Raw genomic sequence first — 19,924 nt, 5'->3', positions numbered from 1 at the left:
ACAGAGAGAGACAGAGCATGAACGGGGGAGGGGCAGAGAGAGAGGGAGACACAGAATCGGAAACAGGCTCCAGGCTCCGAGCCATCAGCCCAGAGCCTGACGCGGGGCTCGAACTCACGGACCGTGAGATCGTGACCTGGCTGAAGTCGGACGCTTAACCGACTGCGCCACCCAGGCGCCCCTAATTGCTTTTCTTAGAGTAAGCATCACACTAAATTTATGTCTAGTTTGCATTATTATCTAAAGTCATGTCCTAAACGACTTAAAGTCAAGAATTTCTAAGTCCATCACAGTGGGCTTTTGATTCTATTCTGATATCATGTTCAGGATAGATTCTTAATACTGATTTGAAAACTCGCAGTTGCTTTTCCCCAAATACGAAATTGGGGCATTTACCTGCTAGTGGGAACTATTTAATTATTTAGTTGTGGGAAAGGTTTATGGTTGAAGTGTTTCTGAACACTTTGTATCACTTATTACATAAACAAAGGAACAATTTATACTTTATAAGTTCTGTTTAAAATTTGCCTTTGGAATATAATTAAAAAATAGAATATGATAATCTATTTGTCCATCTTTATTATTTTTTTTGAAGGGTTAGTAAATGATTTAGAAATTACTTGCAGTGCTACTCAAGACAGCGGGTCCATAGACTGGTACTTCAGGACAGAAGGAGGCTGAACCAGAATGTAACTCAACTTGCTGATTTCTTCACTGAGAATTTCTTTTTTTCCAAACAAACAAACAAAAAAGTCAGCTGAAATTAAACGTGTGTTTGATAATGTAGTTGAATTTACATCCTGGTATATGCTTCTTATTTCCACAGAGGCCCATAAAAACTAGTTCGCAGATAAACACAGGTCCACCAACCACACTTGGGGTAGCACTATTATGAAGATTTGTTCTTACATTGATCTGCATTATGCACCCAGAGGCATAGATTTTAATGCATTTATGACTAGATATATATAGTAAGGGCACAGACAGTGGTTAACTGGGATGACATATTACATTAAATAGGACTTATTTTGGGTGTTGGATCAGTGTTTGTCCTGAAAATACTCTGTAGATTAATTACCCTTGATTATTTTAGTCTTTTTGCCATCACCAGTTTATATTGTAACTACTTCTTAAAAATGTTATTGGATGACCATTTGAATAATATTTAAAGACATGCCTCATAATATTCTTTTACATTAAAGAATAGTCTGAAGATAAAAAAATCATTATTCTAGACCCCAACAATATGGCAATAGTTAAAAAATATCCACACATATATGTATATATGAACATATATATTTAGCAATGAAACTTTTTAATGTAAAGTTAGGAAAAACATAATGCAAAGCTTTTTCTTTTGATAATTCAATATGTGTTGTGATGACAGTAAGTGAAGTATAAATATTATGGTTGTATGTTATTAATTAAAAGCTAGGAAACCTTGAACAGTGAATTCTATAAATAAAATGATAAAGGTTATGAATAAAATTAGTTATATTTTTCCACAAAAGCAGTCCTTCTCTTACCCTTGCATTGTTATTATGGCATTAAAAATGTTTTTTATTAAATTGAACAATGAATCAGGATCAAGATCTACTTTTAAATGTATTTCTGTACAAATATTTAAAAATCGAGGTTCCTTCTGAATGTATACTATAATGATGTTGAACAGGCTAAGCAGTGATGTGTAGATCATAAGAAATTGATAATCAGTGCTAAGAACTGGCCTTCTTCACTCACTCAAACGATGATTCATTTTGTTGATCAAAAACAAAATAAATAAATGAATAAAGTCTATATTGGCTTTCAAATTATGAATCAAATTTTGCCACTGAATTACCAGCCTACCTACCAAAATGACCTCATTATGTCTCAAATGGTATAGTTTCAAGTGACATTTCCACTAAATAGATATGATTTCCATGCTGCCACTTCTTTACTACAGAAAGTGTGAAGCCTGTTCTAATGAGGCATATTGGATCCCTGTAAGAAATAGCTCATATACTTAAAAGAAAGGTATGCGTATATATACACTTTTAAACTCAATGACATTAAAATAGTAAAGTATAATACAAAGTATACTATTTTTAATATGTGTATCTTTGGAGATAGCACAAACTAATCTGGTTCCTTGTAGCAGAGAAGGCACATTAAACACCATGTAGAACGCTTCAGTATCTAAGGCACTATTAAGGCTCTTTATCCTGACACAAAATATAAAAGGGGACTGGGAAAGCACTGTAATTAAAGTCAGAAGGTCTGTTTGATGGAAAGCTATTGAATATTAGCTCTGTGACCTTGAGAAAGTCACTTTATTTCTCTGAACCTCTCAATAAAATGAGTAGTACATCTACCTCAAAATGTATTTGTGAGGTTTAAATGAGATAATGTATAAGAGTGCATTTCAAATTATAAACAAAATATTAATACAAAATTTTCTAGTATGTTAAAATCATACTAGAAACATTTTTAATGTTATACTTCTCTTTTAAATAACATGCTATAATATATATTTCTAATATACGTTATCTCCGCCACTGGAATACAGGACCACTTTTATAAACATGTTTATAAGATCATTGGATGACTATGCTGTTAAAAAGCATCAGTAAGTAAAATTAAATTGTCATAAGCTATCTTATTGGAATTTAATTTAGATGTCTGTATTAAATATCTGTATCTTATCACTTCATTTCATTTCCCTTGAAATGAAATATATATTGCGATACACATAAATTGTGTCCTAGGCTATTTGAGCATTGTTCATTTATATTTAAACTAGTCTATCTCAATTATTGGACTGACCGAAATGATCAAGTTGTCTTGATCAGTAATGCTATTTTCCCAAACGTTACCCCTTTAAAAACGATTTCCATTCATGTTATCACTTTATAGAGAGCAAGCTTTTCAGATACAGGGTATACTGATCATACTGGTTGAAGAAGCCAGGTTATTCATTTTGAGAAAGAATTCTTAATTCTAAAGGCTTATAGGTTTTGCTTTGTTTTCTCTCATGGCTAATATAAAATACATATTATATTGTCTTTCATCATTCAGTTTTACCTCTATTGCATTTTTCTTCGTTCTCACATTAATGTTAGCAAATGTCTATGATTGTTTATATGTAACACAAATCTCCTGGTTTGAAAGACAAATAGAAAAGTTTTATAGAAAAAACTTAATTTTTGTGAGATTTGATTGTGTGACACTTGTATTTATTCAGACTAACTACCTTAACACCTAAAGGAAGTATAACTTAGAAAATATCTCAGGAAAATAAACAGCTCCTCTCTTAACTTTATAATTGCTTCATATCAAATTACATATTTTAAAAACCATTTAAAATAATGCAGTTTTCCAGTCTTCTATCAGTATTGTAGTAATTTCAATTTAAAATAAGTATTATATGTGTATTTATATTTACCTATACTATTTCTGGTTTAAAATAAAACAATAAATATTTAAGAACAATCAATATTTTCAGAACTTTAATTTTGGAGTTCATTGCCTTTTCTGAATCATCGTTAACAATATAAGGAAATGGTTTTAATGCTCCTTGTGGATCTATTTAATAAGTGTTTCATCTACTTTACCAAATCATGTGTTAATATGTTTTAGATACAAAACAATGCTTGTAAAAGAACCAGTAAATGAAAACAGAATTTAGTAATTTCTGACTAAGTAAACATAATGTTCCTTGTGATTTGAATTTGTAAAAAAGGTTTTGGTCGAAAACTGAATTTTCTTGGTTGATGTCATAGGCAAATCCAAAAACTGAATTTATATAAAATGCCCTGGCCAAACTGCATAATATTTATGCATTAGCAAATTTTACTACATTACAGGAAATTTAAAACTATGGCTCTCCATTTCACTTCCAAATGACCCCACTTTTAAGTAATTTCAGGAAGCCAATGACTGCGGCCTCTTTTGCAGAAAAGGAGAAAGTCTTTAATTTTGCAGCAATGCCCCGGGTGAGATGGCATCTGAAGGAGGCTGAGTAGTTAGATCATGTTCTATGCCTCTATGTAAAGTCAAATATTCCCTAATCTCTGGTCAGTGACTGAGACTATTTTGCTCCATGTAAGGGAGAAAAATACATTTAATAATTTGAAAATTTACCTGACCCTGGCAATGCACTTTCGGACCTGTACAAGCAAATAGTAAACATATGTCACCTTTTGTTAAATAAGAAGCTGCACCAAAAGCAATCCAGATAAGCAAGTTTTGTTCATTTCAGGATCTAGCTCAACGTGTATATTTAAAAAGCTAAAAATATGTCCTTAATGTAGAATTTATTGTAAACACTCTTCTTGTTCTGAAGAATTCTTTGACCTACTTGTAATAAGGTGTTAAACTCTCCAATTACTCACCAATTACCAAAGAGCACAATCCATTTAGAATATTTGCATTTTTAAGTTATAGATTCAAATCTAGTGTTCAGAATAAATATCTTAAGAAAATATAAACTAAAGGAAATATTCATTCTTCAGGAGAATTTCATCAAAATCAATACCATGTCAAAAAGCTGATCGAGTACTTGAAACTTCTGTATTAATGGTAAAACAGATGATCCAGATTGGAATGAATAAAACTTTATATAAAGACATAGATAAGATTGTTAGTTTGCAATTTCCTGAAATAAAAGTGACAGCTGAAAATGTTTATAACACATTTTAAATACATTTTCATCTAAGAATGTACTACATGCAATGTAAACAGAAGGAATTATAGCCCATTTATTATGATGAACCAACATATGAATGCATTTACTTGTGTATATATGTATGTTTTTCTTTTTTTTAGGGAGGTATTTGCAAAAAATCTAATGAGTTTAGAATTAAAAATTTTACAAACCGGAAAGTGATCTTTGTTGATATTTAATTATTTGGAGTACATTATGGCTTACTAATAAAGATTGTCAACTTTTTATTATTTAGCTTCTATAACAAAACCTTCTTTTCAAATAAAAAAAATCTGAAAAAATTTTCTAATTTCCATACATTTTAATAATTAATATTTATATGAAGTATGGCATTTAAAAATCCAACATCTTATTGTTAAATTAAATTTCATCATTTAAACTCCTATTTAAATTCTAATTCTGAAAAGTCCTATAACAATCAATTATTGATGAAATAACTTTGTTGAGTTCTTTAAAAGTTTAATGGTACATTTAAGTAGTTAATTAACATAGGTAAATAATAACATGTAAATCCTAAATGTCCCAAACTAAAAGCAAAACAAATCTTACACATATTTTTGTGCACTTTTCAACTCACAGCTACTTCATTTATGGACTTTAACTGGTGACAAAAAAAAATGGCTCAAAAAAATATCAGCTCCAAAAACTGACAAATGTGCAGCAAAAGATTATGAAAACATGCAGTGGTTTCATTAAATTAACAACAATAAATAGAAAAATGTAACTAACGTATTACCAGTTTGTGCCATAAATTTAGCAGCATCAGCTTGTTCCTGAGGGACCCTTTTTTCATGAACAGATCGAGGTCGCTGACTTTTAATTGTATGATCTCCCATCATTCCAAATTCTAAAGACAGAATAAAGGTATATGAAAGCTTGTGTGTAGACATTTCTCACAAATTACATTACTGTCTCATGCAATATGTTCCTACACATACCTAGAAGTTACTGATTAAATTTACAATTCTAAATTTGCTAGGCTGATCTACTTGGAATATTTCTAAACTCAAGTAAAAAAAAATCTATAAACAAGAACAAGTTTTCAAGAAACAATAATAACAGTCAATAGAATGACACATCAGGTTTTAAGTCAGCTTAATTAACAAATAGTGTACTCTTTTCTGATCATGTTTTCAAGCAATACATCGGAAAAAAATACAACCACAGTGTTAACTGTTGTTTTTCAGAGACAGAATCCTGACTGTATAACAGCTGCTGCTTTGCTGAATAGTAATCACCCCACAAGTTTTTCAGCACTTTTCTTGAGGAATAAATAATCCTTAACCTAGCTTTCCTAAGGTAAGCATTCACTTAATATAGTGTTTTTCCAAAGATGAGGTTGGCCTTGGTGTCCTTAAAAGCTCATGGATACGTGGTGGTTGAAGTAATTCTCATTCTCTCCTGCCCTGCCCCAAATAGTTGTTCATCCCTTTTCTAACCACATGTAAGACAGTGTTTTTTCTTTTCAAAGTTATGTTTAAAAGAAATGGATGACTCCAGGTTTCTGTGATTTAATCCTTTAATGTTGTACCTCCTAGGAGAAGCAAAAAAAAAAAAAAAAAAAAAAAAAAATCTGGCCCTAAGTCAGTGACAATGGGGAAAGAAAAAATAAGTTGAACAAAAGATAGACTCCATAATATATTTTTGAAAAATTCATATGCTTGGAATTCTGCAAGAGTTCCATGCTTCTAGTACAGTTATTGTAAAATAATTTTAATGAAACAAATGCCTAATTTATGGAAGAGTTGTTGATTCTGGCTTAGAGAAATGTGTAGGGGAAGGGGATTCCTGAAGGGTGAGGGGCAGGCAATCATGGTGTTTCTGTTACATTAAGACAATTGTTGGGCCCTTAAGACCAGAACTTTAATACATGACAAAGATGATTGAGTAAAATATGTTCTAATGATAGTGCCAGAACCAATGTCAAAATTTGGGAATGTTTAATTTTACCTTCTCCTATCAATCTTTAATCTTCTGCTAAAATATTACAACTCACTTTGTATAATTGAACACTGTATTGTGTAAGCACTAATTCTATTAACTTTTTAAATTTTATGGGAAGAGAAAAGACTAGCACATGTTTTTGTCCATCCCGGCAAATCCCCACATAATTATTAAAGTATGGCACTTGACAGATTAATTTGTCAGAAATTCTTTCCCGATATTCTACCCAAGAGTACATCCCATGAGAAATCTGAGAAATCTAAATGTGTGTTTGTTTTTGTCAGTTTAGATAAAATCCAAGGCAGGAAATGGAAATTTTCATAAAATGTCAGTTGGCTTAATCTTGTAAAATCCATCATTATTTTCCATTGCTGCCAACATCCTTTCATTGCATTCATTTATGCAGGATGTGTTGCCTCAGCTATGTTTCATTATGCTAATAAGACATATCTAATCACATGTCATTTAATGATTTGGGAAACTGACTACTTAGAAAGTTTGTATCTGGACTCTTACGTACTACCCAGTATTTTAAAGTATTATATGTAATTGAAAATTTTCTGAGTCTGAAACAGCAAAGGAAATTCAGTAGTAATTCTTATTAACAGTATATTTTACCTTCTCTGTGTGTGTGTGTGTGTGTGTGTGTGTGTGTGTGTGTGTGTCTATACTTAGAACATTTAAGTCAGAGTTTATGTATGCATAAATAAGCTGCAGGCTCTAATTGTCACGCTGAGGTAGTTTTGGCACTGGGCAAAGGATAGAAAAGAAATTTTTCATAACTACAACTTCTTTTTTTTTTTAAACAACTTCTGTTAGTAAGTAACTTTATTACCTGTTCTAGTAGAAGAAATTCTTCAACTCAGTGGCAGCATGAGAAGAGCCTACACTCTATTTTCTGAGAAAAAAATAGTTTATGTGTTACAGGGACTATAATCTTGAAATCTGCAGTTCTTAGTTATGTTGGTGGACACTGCTGAAATAATTTTTAAAGTGTCATATTAAATTTTTAATTCTTTCTGGACTTTGAACACAAGTACTCATCTTTAAAAAGAGGTGTTTGCATTTATGTGAACTATCTCATATTATTAGCTGGAATGTGAATTAAATATCTCAAACATGAGTATAACACAAATTAAATTTCAGTATTCTTCACTGTCGTCACTCTTGCTCAATTCTACTCATCATCAATAATTACTGTTGTGTGAGCATTAGTGCTGATACTTAACATTGGGATACTTAATAATGGACCACAGTATTTGAAAAGAAATTATTCAATCATCTATGAACGTGACTATATATTTTTCTGTACCTAAAAGTTTCAATTGAAATTTTTTATTATTTCTGTCAATATAATTTATCTGAAAAATAACTTCTAAAAAGTGGAAACTAATATGAGGGCTTGATATAACTAAATTCCCTATAAGATAGAAGACATACTCACAATTTATTTCTTTTTCTCAGGTGGAAAAACAACACTATGGTGGTATTTTTTGAATGTTCTAGACCTCTTGTTTCAGACCTAAAAGAATCTGAATTCGTATGTGAATCACTTAAACTATTATCTAACCAAGTGAATTTCTTTTGCCAATGTTTATGTGCCAAAGAAATCTTTATTTTAGGGTTGTTGTCAATGGTAAGATTTAACAACAAATGTTATGGGTCCATCCATATCTCACAAAGGGATATTTTCAAAACATTCGTGTTCTCTGTTGTGATGATTTTACCTTCTTCACTTCTAGTGAAAATAAAGGCCAGTTGGATCATTCACACTTAGAAAAAAATTAGGCTATTAATTTTGCTATTATTTTCTTATGTGGTGAATGTGGGTTGAGGTAAACCTTTATCATATTAGGCTCTCTGAATAATAAAAGTTCTTCATGGGTTATTGATTTATACTCATATGATTCTGAGTTGGCAAAGATAACATACTACATTAGTTACACAAGGAAAATAGCATAACCAAATAAAAAGATGATTTGCTTTGTATAAGCGATGGAAAGCAAGTTATGAAATCAAATGAAGTAATGTACAGCATAATATTGTGTATGTATATATGGTATATGGTTTATGAAATACAGGGTTATTTCCTATATCTTTATATTGATGGTATCAATGAAGTGGTAGGTAAATAACTGTATGCATGTATAAAACTCAAATGACTGGAGATGACTTTCATATTTAGGCACATTTTCTCATACAATCTTTCAATGTGCTTCTTGATAAAAAGCAGGAGTGTCTGAAAGTAAGATATACTCAAAGCTACATGAAAGAACAGTTTTGAAAATTCGTTAAGAATAGTTTTATGTCTTCTCTTTTCCCATCCAGAAATATATAAGTAGATCATGAAGAAGCAAATAGATTTGAAAACTGCCTCTTGATAGTCAATTGTCAGTTGTGAAGTTTTTTTTCCTGGAAATCAAGGATTATAACAATGTGAAGTTGAAGTCATCAAGAAGTGAAAACACACACCATTTGCTATTTTATCATGTGTTTGTCAGTGTGCAGGCAAGCAGAGAGTTAGATTAGCTGATAAGTTATCACTGCAATCTATTTTGCAATATAAATAGTAACTTCACTTGCTAGCTAACTTTTCTTAGAATTTCTACAGAAACCACCCTAGCCCAGGCCATCGCTGCTTCTCAACAAACTCTCAAAGTTATCTCTTACTTACATTCTATGATCAAACTGCACCATTTTTTTTGTCATGGAAATCGTCAAACCACTGCATCATTTCTATCATCTTCCTCCATATGAAATATCTGTTCTTCTGTCCATGCCTGAGGTAAAACCCTTCACCAAGACCAACTCCAAAGCTACCTCCATGAACTATTTCTTAATCAACTAATAAGTGGCCTCTGTCTTTTAAACTTCTATTTTATTTTGTATCAATAATGGACTTTCATCTTAATTTTCATATTGAATTCTTCCTACTAGATTATAAACCTGTGAGAAGGAAAATGACTTATGAGTTTTAAAATCACCTCCTGATTTACACATAGCTGGAGTTCATTATTTATCTTATAAATACATTTCATATGAAGAGTTGTGTCTTTATTTTTTTTTTAATTTTTTTTAACGTTTATTTATTTTTGAGACAGAGAGAGACAGAGCATGAATGGGGGAGGGGCAGAGAGAGCGGGGAGACACAGAATCCGAAGCAGGCTCCAGGCTCTGAGCCATCAGCCCAGAGCCCGAAGCGGGGCTTGAACTCACGGACCGCGAGATCGTGACCTGAGCTGAAGTCGGCGTTTAACCGACTGAGCCACCCAGGCACCCCAAGAGTTGTGTCTTTAAAATGCAAGTTTCTAGATGTCTGGAATCCTTTATTTAACCTGCTTGGTGAACAGTCCGATGGGAAAAAAAGTAAAATTCTTCATGAAGTACTTGCAAATTAGTTATGTATGATCATGAAGTTCAGTATTTCTTTTGTCAGCAAGGAATATTATCCATAAATACATTCAGGTTCTTATTTAAATAATTGCAATGTTACTGTTTTAAAAAGAAACTTAAATCTCACTGACTTAAAACAAAACTTAATGCCTTAAAAACAATGGTTAATTTTTATTAATAACCATTTTTTAATTACTTACATGTTAGGCACTAAAGTTACAAAGGCAAGTCTCTAATATTCTGAAGCTCATAGCCCAAGGAAATCCACTAAACATGGCTCGAACCTTTCAAATATGTAAAATTATTTATTTTAATCAAAATAGTAAGCTCCACTCAAAACCCACTTATTAGATTAACTTCCTAAATAATATATCACTCTTTTTTTTTTATTTAATTTTTTTTAACGTTTTATTTATTTTTGAGACAGAGAGAGACAGAGCATGAATGGGGGAGGGGCAGAGAGAGAGGGAGACACAGAATCAGAAGCAGGCTCCAGGCTCTGAGCCATCAGCCCACAGCCCAACGCGGGGCTCGAACTCACGGACTGCGAGATCGTGACCTGAGCCGAAGTCGGACGCCCAACCGACTGAGCCACCCAGCCCCAATAATATATCACTCTTAACTAGAATGACTTGCTAACATGTTTCAAAAGAGAAAATACATCTGTTAAGCCATGCAACTGGACATTTGAAGTGACATTTCATTTGTCATCATAACAAGTAAGGATATTAAATGTATAACTTGTTGGCAGAATAAAGATTCTATCATCTGACTGGATTATGGTGGTATAGACAAATTCTGTTACGAAGCAACAGACATTTTGTGAAATAAGATAATTCTATTTAATGCATTCTTAGTTCATATGTTTTCAGAAACATATTATTAAATGTGTTCATTCATTTCCATACTTACTGGAAATAGAGTCGGTACAACTATTTTGCATGCACATTCTTTATGCATATTATAGCTGGGAGGTATTCAGATAGTGAAGAGCAGCTCAGATTATCAGTCATTAGGATATCATTCTGTTTTCTGAGGTTTTTAAAAAAATGTTTTTTTAACTTTTGATCAGACTTAAATATTGTATTTTCTCACTCAACCATTTGAGTGCCTATACAGTCAGGTGCTTTATGAAAGATAGAAATGTTGGGGAAAAGTCTACAGTATCAAAGACGTTTCTAGAACTGGGATGAACTGTTAGAAACAAGGAATTTTAAAATTAGACATCATTAGTTGACATTCTGAATGTCACCGGTTAAAAATACTATTATAATTTTACTAAATTTATTTTCCCCCAGAATCAAACATGGAATAGCAATGTGGATAGAAGACAACTTCCAAAGAACTTAAGAATAAGAGTTGGATAAAAAAACAAATATCAGGAACTATTTAAAATAATTTTTGAGAAAATTAATAATTAATATTAAGATGTATTTAAAATAAAGTAAATTAAGACATATTAAGAAATATTAGAAATCAGAGAAATACATCTTTAAAATTTAAGAGGATAGGGGCGCCTGGGTGGCTCAGGCAGTTAAGCGTCCGACTTCAGCTCAGGTCACGATCTCGCGGTCCGTGAGTTCGAGCCCCGCATCGGGCTCTGGGCTGATGGCTCAGAGCCTGGAGCCTGTTTCCGATTCTGTGTCTCCCTCTCTCTCTGCCCCTCCCCCGTTCATGCTCTGTCTCTCTCTGTCCCAAAAATAAGTAAATGTTAAAAAAAAAAATAAACTTCCCTTAAAATTTAAGAGGATAATTGAAATTCTTTCCTTCAAATTATTACTTGGTTCCATTGCCATAGTTAGATACCTGGTTATAGGGACCAAGACACTATTTCTTATAATAACAAAGTAGAATCTTGCTTTTCAAAATACCCCTACAGGAATTAATTTTATCAGATAGTTGGACATGACTCTGTTAAGGAGATGGGTACTTTTGGGCCAAAACAGAAAATTGGTCAAAAGGCATACTGGTAGTACGTTTATAGAGAAATTTTAAATGTTCAGGAGTTTTCAGTTTTCAATTAAGTTATTAAGTTATGAAACATAAAATCTTTTGTAGAAGCAATTATCAAGTATATTTAGTGCACATATTCTTTAACAATGATGTTACACTTTAATTGATTTTTATTCAAAGTAGAAACTTTGAAATATTTACATTTAATGATGGATTTTTTAAGATGTCCTCAAATATGTATCTGAAAAGTATATAATAAAACATCTTATTTAGAATAATTCCAGAACATTTAGGGTGAAAACCCTTAAATCATTATTTTTATTCTTCTTCTGTCATCCTTCGGCAAAAGGTTAGTAAATTGGATACACCATTCCATGTTAGAAATCATCAATGTGTGTAATCATGTAGGAATTATTTGTTAATATTTCTTATACATTAGCCAATTGCATTTTATGACTTCATCTCTTTTTGAGATAACTATTGACTTTTTATAAACTAGCCATAATGGTTTGCTTGAAAAATGTGTTTTTTTTGTTGGTAATGAGGAACATAAATGCAGAAGCACATAAATGATGAATGCAATTCGACTTCTAAGAGTAAACTAGTAGCTGGGTGTCTTGTTGACCTATGTCCGAATTTAATTTAGCACACTAGCGCATCAGGGCAAAGTAAGATGCTTTACTGTAAGCTTTAGCATTTCTGGCAGATGACTAAAACTCTTACACTATAGGCTCTGAACAATTCTATTGCTAAAGCAGCCCCCTAAGATCTTAAAAAATCTAAAAAAAAAAGTAAACTAAATCTTCCCTGGATATCCTATATTTTCCTAACAAGAACAGGGCTTGGTTGTGTTTCTGTCCAACTTTCTGACTTGCAGAGTGATCCCTGTGGGCAAAGTAGATTCCATAGGAATTTCCAAATGGAGGGGGTTGCTGCTTTGGAAATGACAGAAGACTTTTCTTTCAGGCTTCCCTGGCAGGACAAAAATGAATCAGTCATCTAGTGATGAGAGGCCAGATTCTTTTGAAGGGAAAATGATAGGCTCCAATAGTGATCTAAGAACTTAAGAAATGTGTGGCAGGGGATATGGAATTGAGGCAGTGGGATATTCAGGGTTTAGTACCACAAGTTGTCATTATTAACAGAAGATAAAGTATGACGAGGAGGGGTAAGAGATATTCCTGAAAGGATTGGTGGGGAGGGAATCAGAAACCTCTCTTATGCCTAAGAACCCTGGAATGTATCTCTATCTTATTAAATGTGAAACCATTGAAGGGGACTAAGAAACAATGATCAAGGAATTATGGTGTGATTTGAACTTTAGAGAGATTAACTGAAGAACGGAGAGCAGACTATGGGGAAACAAAATAGGGCAGTATATTAGGAAGCTATTGTGATTGTTCATTTAAGACTATTTGTGATTGGGTTGTGGGGGTGGGTGTTTGAGGGATAGCTCACTGGCAGCTCGTAAGCTTGGGTGAGAAGGTGGATGGGGGTACTCCCACTAGATAAAGAATCAGAACCATACACAGAACCCTGACCAGTCCCAACTTACTGCAAGCTGAGTACATCTCTGGGCCACTGAGTTCAAATTATTGGTAACTAGAGCAATTTTCACTGCCTCAAAAGTTTACAGGAAAAGTGTTTAATAAGGAAGTATATGCTTTAAAAAGGTGATACTTTTTAGCGTGGTACTTTTGATGGATGTTAACCTTTGTATATATTATATTATACATATTATATTACATATGCTCTATCATGTATTTATTTTGATTTTTTTTAAAAAATGATTCCTCTATAGTTTTTAAATTAAAGCTCATATTCATATGGTACTTTTCAACTTGCCTAAGCTCATTCTCATTTACTATCACAGTATAGTACAGAAAAAATTTAACTTAAAGCAATATCACTGTATGCATATTTACCAAAAGAAATAATTTAAAAAGATAGTCCACAAAAATAATGAGTGCATTCTATACCAAAATGGAAATTAAAAGGTTAGATAAGTGGTTGCTTGGCCAAAACATTTCAACACATGAACAATGGGTAATCTCTGAAATGCCTGATATTTTTCATAAGGCACTGGCATCCGGATAATTCTGACAAATCCTTATCACATTTATATTCAACTGAGTTGCAAGGTCTCAAGGTTTACTAAAGGTTTACCTGGAGATAAAAGAGAAGTACTTTTGTCTTTTTTTCTTTTGATGTTTATTTTATTTATTTTTGAGAGAGAGAGAGACAGAGAGAGACAGAGAGAGAGTGGGGGAGGGGCAGAGAGAGAGGGAGACACAGAATCCGAAGCAGGCTCCAGGCTCTGAGCTGTCAGCACAGAGCCTGGTGTGGGGCTTGAACCCATGAATGGTGAGATTATGACCTGAGCTTAAGTCAGACACCTACCTGACTGAGCCACCCAAGCACCCCAGCACGTTCGTCTTTCATACTATTTTACTTATCTATTATGTTCATGCAGAATTTTTTTTGAGAATCTATATATATCACAATAAATGCCTCTGGTCATGTTTTACAATTTACCTACTGATATATGTCTACAGTTATTATAGAACTTTTTAGTTTAGAGCAGTATCGTATACATATCTTCTGAAAGAAACATCAAAACTAACTTTCATAATGAAAATGATTCTACTAAGACATGTATATAGTGTTTATAATATTTTCTAAAAATAACTATAATTCCATCTTAACTACTCCCTTAATATTTTAGCTTATTTCTCAGGCAAAAAGATACATAGAAAATATTTTTAATATTTTCCTAGGATATTAATTATCTTTAAAATTAATGAACATATATTCAAACTTGTTTCCATAAGTTATTATTACTACTGAAGCCCAAATGGCATTCTACAGAGAAAACTAGTGTTTAGCCTTTTCAAAGCAGTGGCTCACATACCTAAAAACAATTAAGACTATTTTAACTAAAATGTAGGCTAAAGCTGAACATAGAGGGTAGGCAATAAATGGGCAACCAACATGAGCACCTCTTATTTCAGAGCTTCAAACCTTAAGTTTTCTTGGCCTCTTTGCTCTTCTTGCAAAAGGGGATTCTAGGAACATGATTTCTAAGGTCTTTTTAAGCTCTAAAATTATGGTTTTTTTCTCAGGTCAGAAGTTGGCCCATGAACATATGGATTATCTCTCAGCAGACAAAGAGGTCTAGAGGACCTGACCAAAGGTTAATTAATGGGTCTGTACACAGATACACATACACTGGAGTCTACATAAGACAGAGTGGTAGTTGCTTCTAAATATTTTCTTAAGTCAAGCAATGTTGAACAGTTAACTGAATCCATGTCTGAGCACTAAACTGAGGTTACTTTGTATATGAGGTCCCAGCTTGCCTAATATTTATTTAAGCATATACATCTATGCTGTAGCTAGCATCTATACTGGAAAGGCATTTTTTTAAGATTATATGTTTCCAAAGGTATTTGGGAATAAATGAATTCAGGTAATTCAACAAACATTAAATAGGCACTTATTACATTCTAATGGGTTTTAAGTGTGTATATTGTACATAACATATATAGTTGAATTTAAAAAAATCCCATCTGAGCCTCTTCCTTTTAATAGAAAATTAAACCCACTGACATTTATTGTTAAATTTATTAAAATGTTAAAATTATTTATTCCGTCTATATTAGAGTTTCTCTTAAGCAAGTACCTTATTTTTTCATTTTTCTGCTTTCCTAATATTTTTGGATCAATAGAAATGTTTTTCCCCTCTAGATAGCTACCTTACTTCAATTATTCAAGCATTCTATATAAATTTTGTCACATGTACATAAAAATATTTCCAAATATATCAATGTCTTTAGTGAATCAGTATCTGTATTCTTTCCCAAACAAAGACAAGAATTTGGGTGTGCTGTCCGTTGTCCTCTGCTTTGATACTCATATGTCATTTATTTCCCAACTGCTATATTTATGCACTGTGCTTCAATAATTTAGACTGAATCATTAATTTTGTTTGTAGATCTCCTTTCTTTGACTTATTTCTTTTTAAACAAGATAAATTCATTTTCACAGTTCTAGAAGTTGAGCTCCAAGGTAATGTGCCAGCATGGCTAGACTCACAGGGCTCTCTTCCTGGATTATAGATAGGAACCTTCCTGGCTTATAGATAGGAACCTCACATTGTGGGGGAAAAAAATAAGCTCTCTGGTGTCTCTTCTTACAAAGGCAATAATGTCATCATGAAGGCCCCACCCTCAAGGCCTCATCTAAACCTAAAAATCTCCCAAAGGCCCTGTCTCCAAACACCATTACATTAGGGGTTAAGGCTTCAATATATGAATTTGGTTTTTAATTTTGTTCCAGTATATCCTATAACAAAGAAGTATCTAAAATTGATTTATCTTGCCCTCACACTTGAATTTTGGTTTTGCTAGGCCTAGAAATTTAAGGTCAAGAAGGTTTTGTTTTTGTTTTTTTTTTCTCACTAAACTTTGAAGATACCTTTCACACTGAATCCTGGGATCCGGTATTGCCTCTAAGATGTCTTTTGGTAACAGAATCTGCTTTTCTTTCTGGAAGCTGTTCCAGTGTTTTTTATTTTTATCCTCAGAGTTCTGAAATTTTACCAGTATATGTCTAGACATTGGTCTTTTCCATTCAGTTTGCTTGGTACTCCATGTTTGCTTTCAATGCAAGGACTGGTACTTTAGCTAAGTGTCCTGAAGGAGTGTTTTCTCCTGAGCCAACATTCCCTCTTCTTGGTTTTCTTCCATGTTCGTTTTGGATTATGGGAGCTGTGCAAGCTACACTATGCTTCCATCTCAATCCCCTACATATTCACTGAGAACTTTCTCTGGGAAAATTGAGCCCCTGATTTTATTTTATTTTTTAAATCTTTATTTATTTTTGAGAAAGAGAGAGAGAGAGAGAGAGCACAAGCAGGGGAGGAACACACAGAGAGAGGGAGACACAGAATCCAAAGCAGGCTCCAGGCTCTGGAGCTGTCAGCACAGAGCCCAATGGGGGGCTCGAACTCACGAACCGTGAGATCAGGACCTGAGTTGAAGTCAGACACTTAACCAACTGAGCCACCCAGGTACCCATGAACCTCTGATTTTAAAGAGGAAGTGCACAACATATTTCATTCTCTGACCACTTCTCTTTCCTACTTATAGAAACCTTTCCAAAGAGTCCCCTCTAATTCCTCACTTCCCACTCACCCAACTATGTCAGGCAATCTGACTTCAACCTCCTTCCTTGAATGAAACTGCTCTCTTGAAAGTCAGCTGCCTCTTAAAAACTGTCACATTCATCTTGATTCCTTCAGCATTTGACACCCTCCCACCCTCCCGTATCCCACAACTTTTCTTAAAATGCTCACCTCCCTTGGCTTTCAAAGCTGACAATTTGAACTTCTTCCTCCTCCTGACTGCTTTTCTGCCTCCTTCGTTACCTTAGTTACGCTTCATTCCCTAATGTGAATTTTCCCACAGCTCCTGCCTCAATATTCTTTCCCTTAGAAGTTCCAACCTTTCCTAGACTAAAGTATCACTTTAAGGCAAACAACTACTCCCATGGGCTGATCTACATCTTCCAGGCCATGTATACTACATCACCTAGATACTTTGCTGGCAAAGTTAGCATTTATGAAAATAAGCTAATCATTTCCCTTATGAGAGCTGCTCCTAGCTATGCATTTCAAATTTATCTTTAATAAACAATACAGTGCTCAAATAAATAGTTCATGAATAAATAAATAGCAAAATAAAACTAAAAGCTGACCAGAAATAATGCAGAAAACTGTCTTCAGCTTATCAAAATATCTTGATAGGCCAGTTTGGTAATGTAAAAATAGGCCCCAGGGCCAGAGCTGGAAAGTTGAATAACATAACAAGAAAGTAATAATTTGAAATTTACTGAAGCTGCTAAGTACAAAAGGTGAGGCTTACTGGGGACCAAAGAAAAAGGAGGGGAGTTGAAATTAACAAATCTTGGGAGAGGAATAAAGAGAACTATCCATAAGTGTGGAAGAGACCAGAGGAGAAATCAGAAATTCCTTAAGGAAGGACTATCAGCAGCAGTTTTAATAGCAGTGATATTAAGGTTTAATGTATGTACTAAGCTGGGGTAAAATACACTCCCTCTCCACTCGAGCCAGCTTTTATTAAAAGCTTACTTAACCTGTGTTAGAGATATTTCAAAGAAGATGGTGAAGGAAAAAGAAGATTAATTTCATGTTGAGATTTGCAAGGGACAGAATAGAAATAATGGTCCCAGAACCAAACTACAAAGCAATGGTTGATAATACAGCTAAAATAAACATAAGAGTGGATAGGAAAATATATCAGAAATACACATAATCCATCCCTCAAAGAATCCCAAGAATATTAGGGAGATATTAAATTTCTAGTTCTAAATTATGTGGCAGAACAAGCCAAGGGCTTGTTTAAAATTTATATTAAAGAGAGTTGTTAGAAGGCTGGAGAGTTCGGGAGCATGTTGATGACAACTCCAGGATTATGAGTTGACATTCTTAAACTGGTCTCTGGGAGGCTCATATTGGTAATGTCAATTAAACATAGTCCTTCTGCTGAGTTTGTATTTTTGCACCATATGTTAATCCTAACATAATTTAGCAAGGGGTCTAAAGTTGTTTACTCATTATCATAGGACTAGGTTTCTATGGGGCTGGTGGCCAAGTGGCCAAGAATACGCAAACGAGGTTAAGGATGGCATCTCTTACATGCTAAATCCTTCCCTATTTCCATGTGGGGGTTTTCCTCCTCCTTCATCACAATGTTCGCAGGTAACACTAGCTCTGATTACCCAGTTCTACTGAATTTTCCCACCAAGACTTACATGGGAGAAACAATTAAGATTTTGCTTCTCTGTAGGGAAAATGAGGTCTCTTTTGCATTGCAGTTTTTATTTATTTTTTAATGTTTTAGCTGCTATTTTCCAGTTAATTATAATCTCTCTTTAAATCTATGTATTCTATATATTATTCCTTTGTCAGAAGTTTGTATCAGAGTGTATCCTCCCAGCTGGGATACACCTGACTTAACAATTTATTTTAAATGGATATACGGGTTTTTTGATGACTATGAAGTTTGATGAGTCAACGTGGTAAAACAGTTGTGACAAATCCCAATTTAAGCTTTGGTTGCGTTTTTTAAAGCATGGAATTCAGAACTTTTGGACTACTTAGCACTTAGCTGTGGCTGTCATTATTCTAAAAGGAGGAATACTGGGGAGCCTGGGTGGCTCAGTTGGTTAAGCATCCAACTTCAGCTCAGGTTATCATCTCATGGCTGGTGAGTTCGAGCCCCACGTGCGGCTCTGTGCTGAAACCTCAGGGTCTGGAGCCTGCTTTGGATTCTGTCTTCCTCTCTCTTTGCCCTTCCCCTGCCCCTGCTCACATTCTGCCTCTCTCTCTTTCTCTGTCTCTCAAAAATAAATAAACATTAAAAATAATAATAAAAAATAAAAAGAGGAACACTGGTAAAGTAAAATATGTGGAAAGAAGGGTTCTCAGAAGGTGAATGATCTTGGGGCGCCTGGGTGGCTCAGTCGTTTGGGCGGCCGACTTTGGCTCAGGCCATGATCTCGCGGTCCGTGAGTTCGAGCCCCGCGTCGGGCTCTATGCTGATGGCTCAGAGCCTGGAGCCTGTTTCAGATTCTGTGTCTCCCTCTCTCTGACCCTCCCCCGTTCATGCTTTGTCTCTCTCTGTCTCAAAAATAAAAAAAAAAATAAAAAAAAAAGTTAAAAAAAAGAAGGTGAATGATCTCAAAAATTATAGTTTAGTGTCAGGCTTATTTCGGAAATAAAATTTTGAGGGCCCAATGATAAGGCACTTCAGAGAATCAGATCTAATAGGAACGCTATGGAAAACTTAAAACAATCAAACTTCAGTATAGACTTACAAGTGTTATAAGTGCCGTACAAATAGATTC

General features: G+C 33.8%; 1 protein-coding gene across 4 annotated transcripts in view; it reads right to left on the bottom strand.

Moving 5' to 3' along the window:
* ADGRB3 (adhesion G protein-coupled receptor B3) overlaps nt 1-19,924 on the bottom strand; it is a 736,713-nt gene that overhangs the window by 425,926 nt on the left and 290,863 nt on the right. For all 4 annotated transcript variants that reach the window (XM_060615856.3, XM_060615857.3, XM_060615855.3 and 1 more), the window contains one exon: nt 5,442-5,552. In XM_060615856.3, coding sequence (XP_060471839.1) covers nt 5,442-5,552 — 111 coding nt within the window. The remainder of the gene's footprint in view (nt 1-5,441; nt 5,553-19,924) is intronic.

This window comes from Panthera onca, chromosome B2, assembly GCF_046562875.1.
Source record: "Panthera onca isolate mPanOnc1 chromosome B2, mPanOnc1 haplotype 2, whole genome shotgun sequence".
Classification (NCBI taxonomy): Eukaryota; Metazoa; Chordata; class Mammalia; order Carnivora; family Felidae; genus Panthera; species Panthera onca.
The sequence above is the reverse complement of the archived record's forward strand: the minus strand, read 5'-3'. Positions and strand labels throughout refer to the sequence as shown.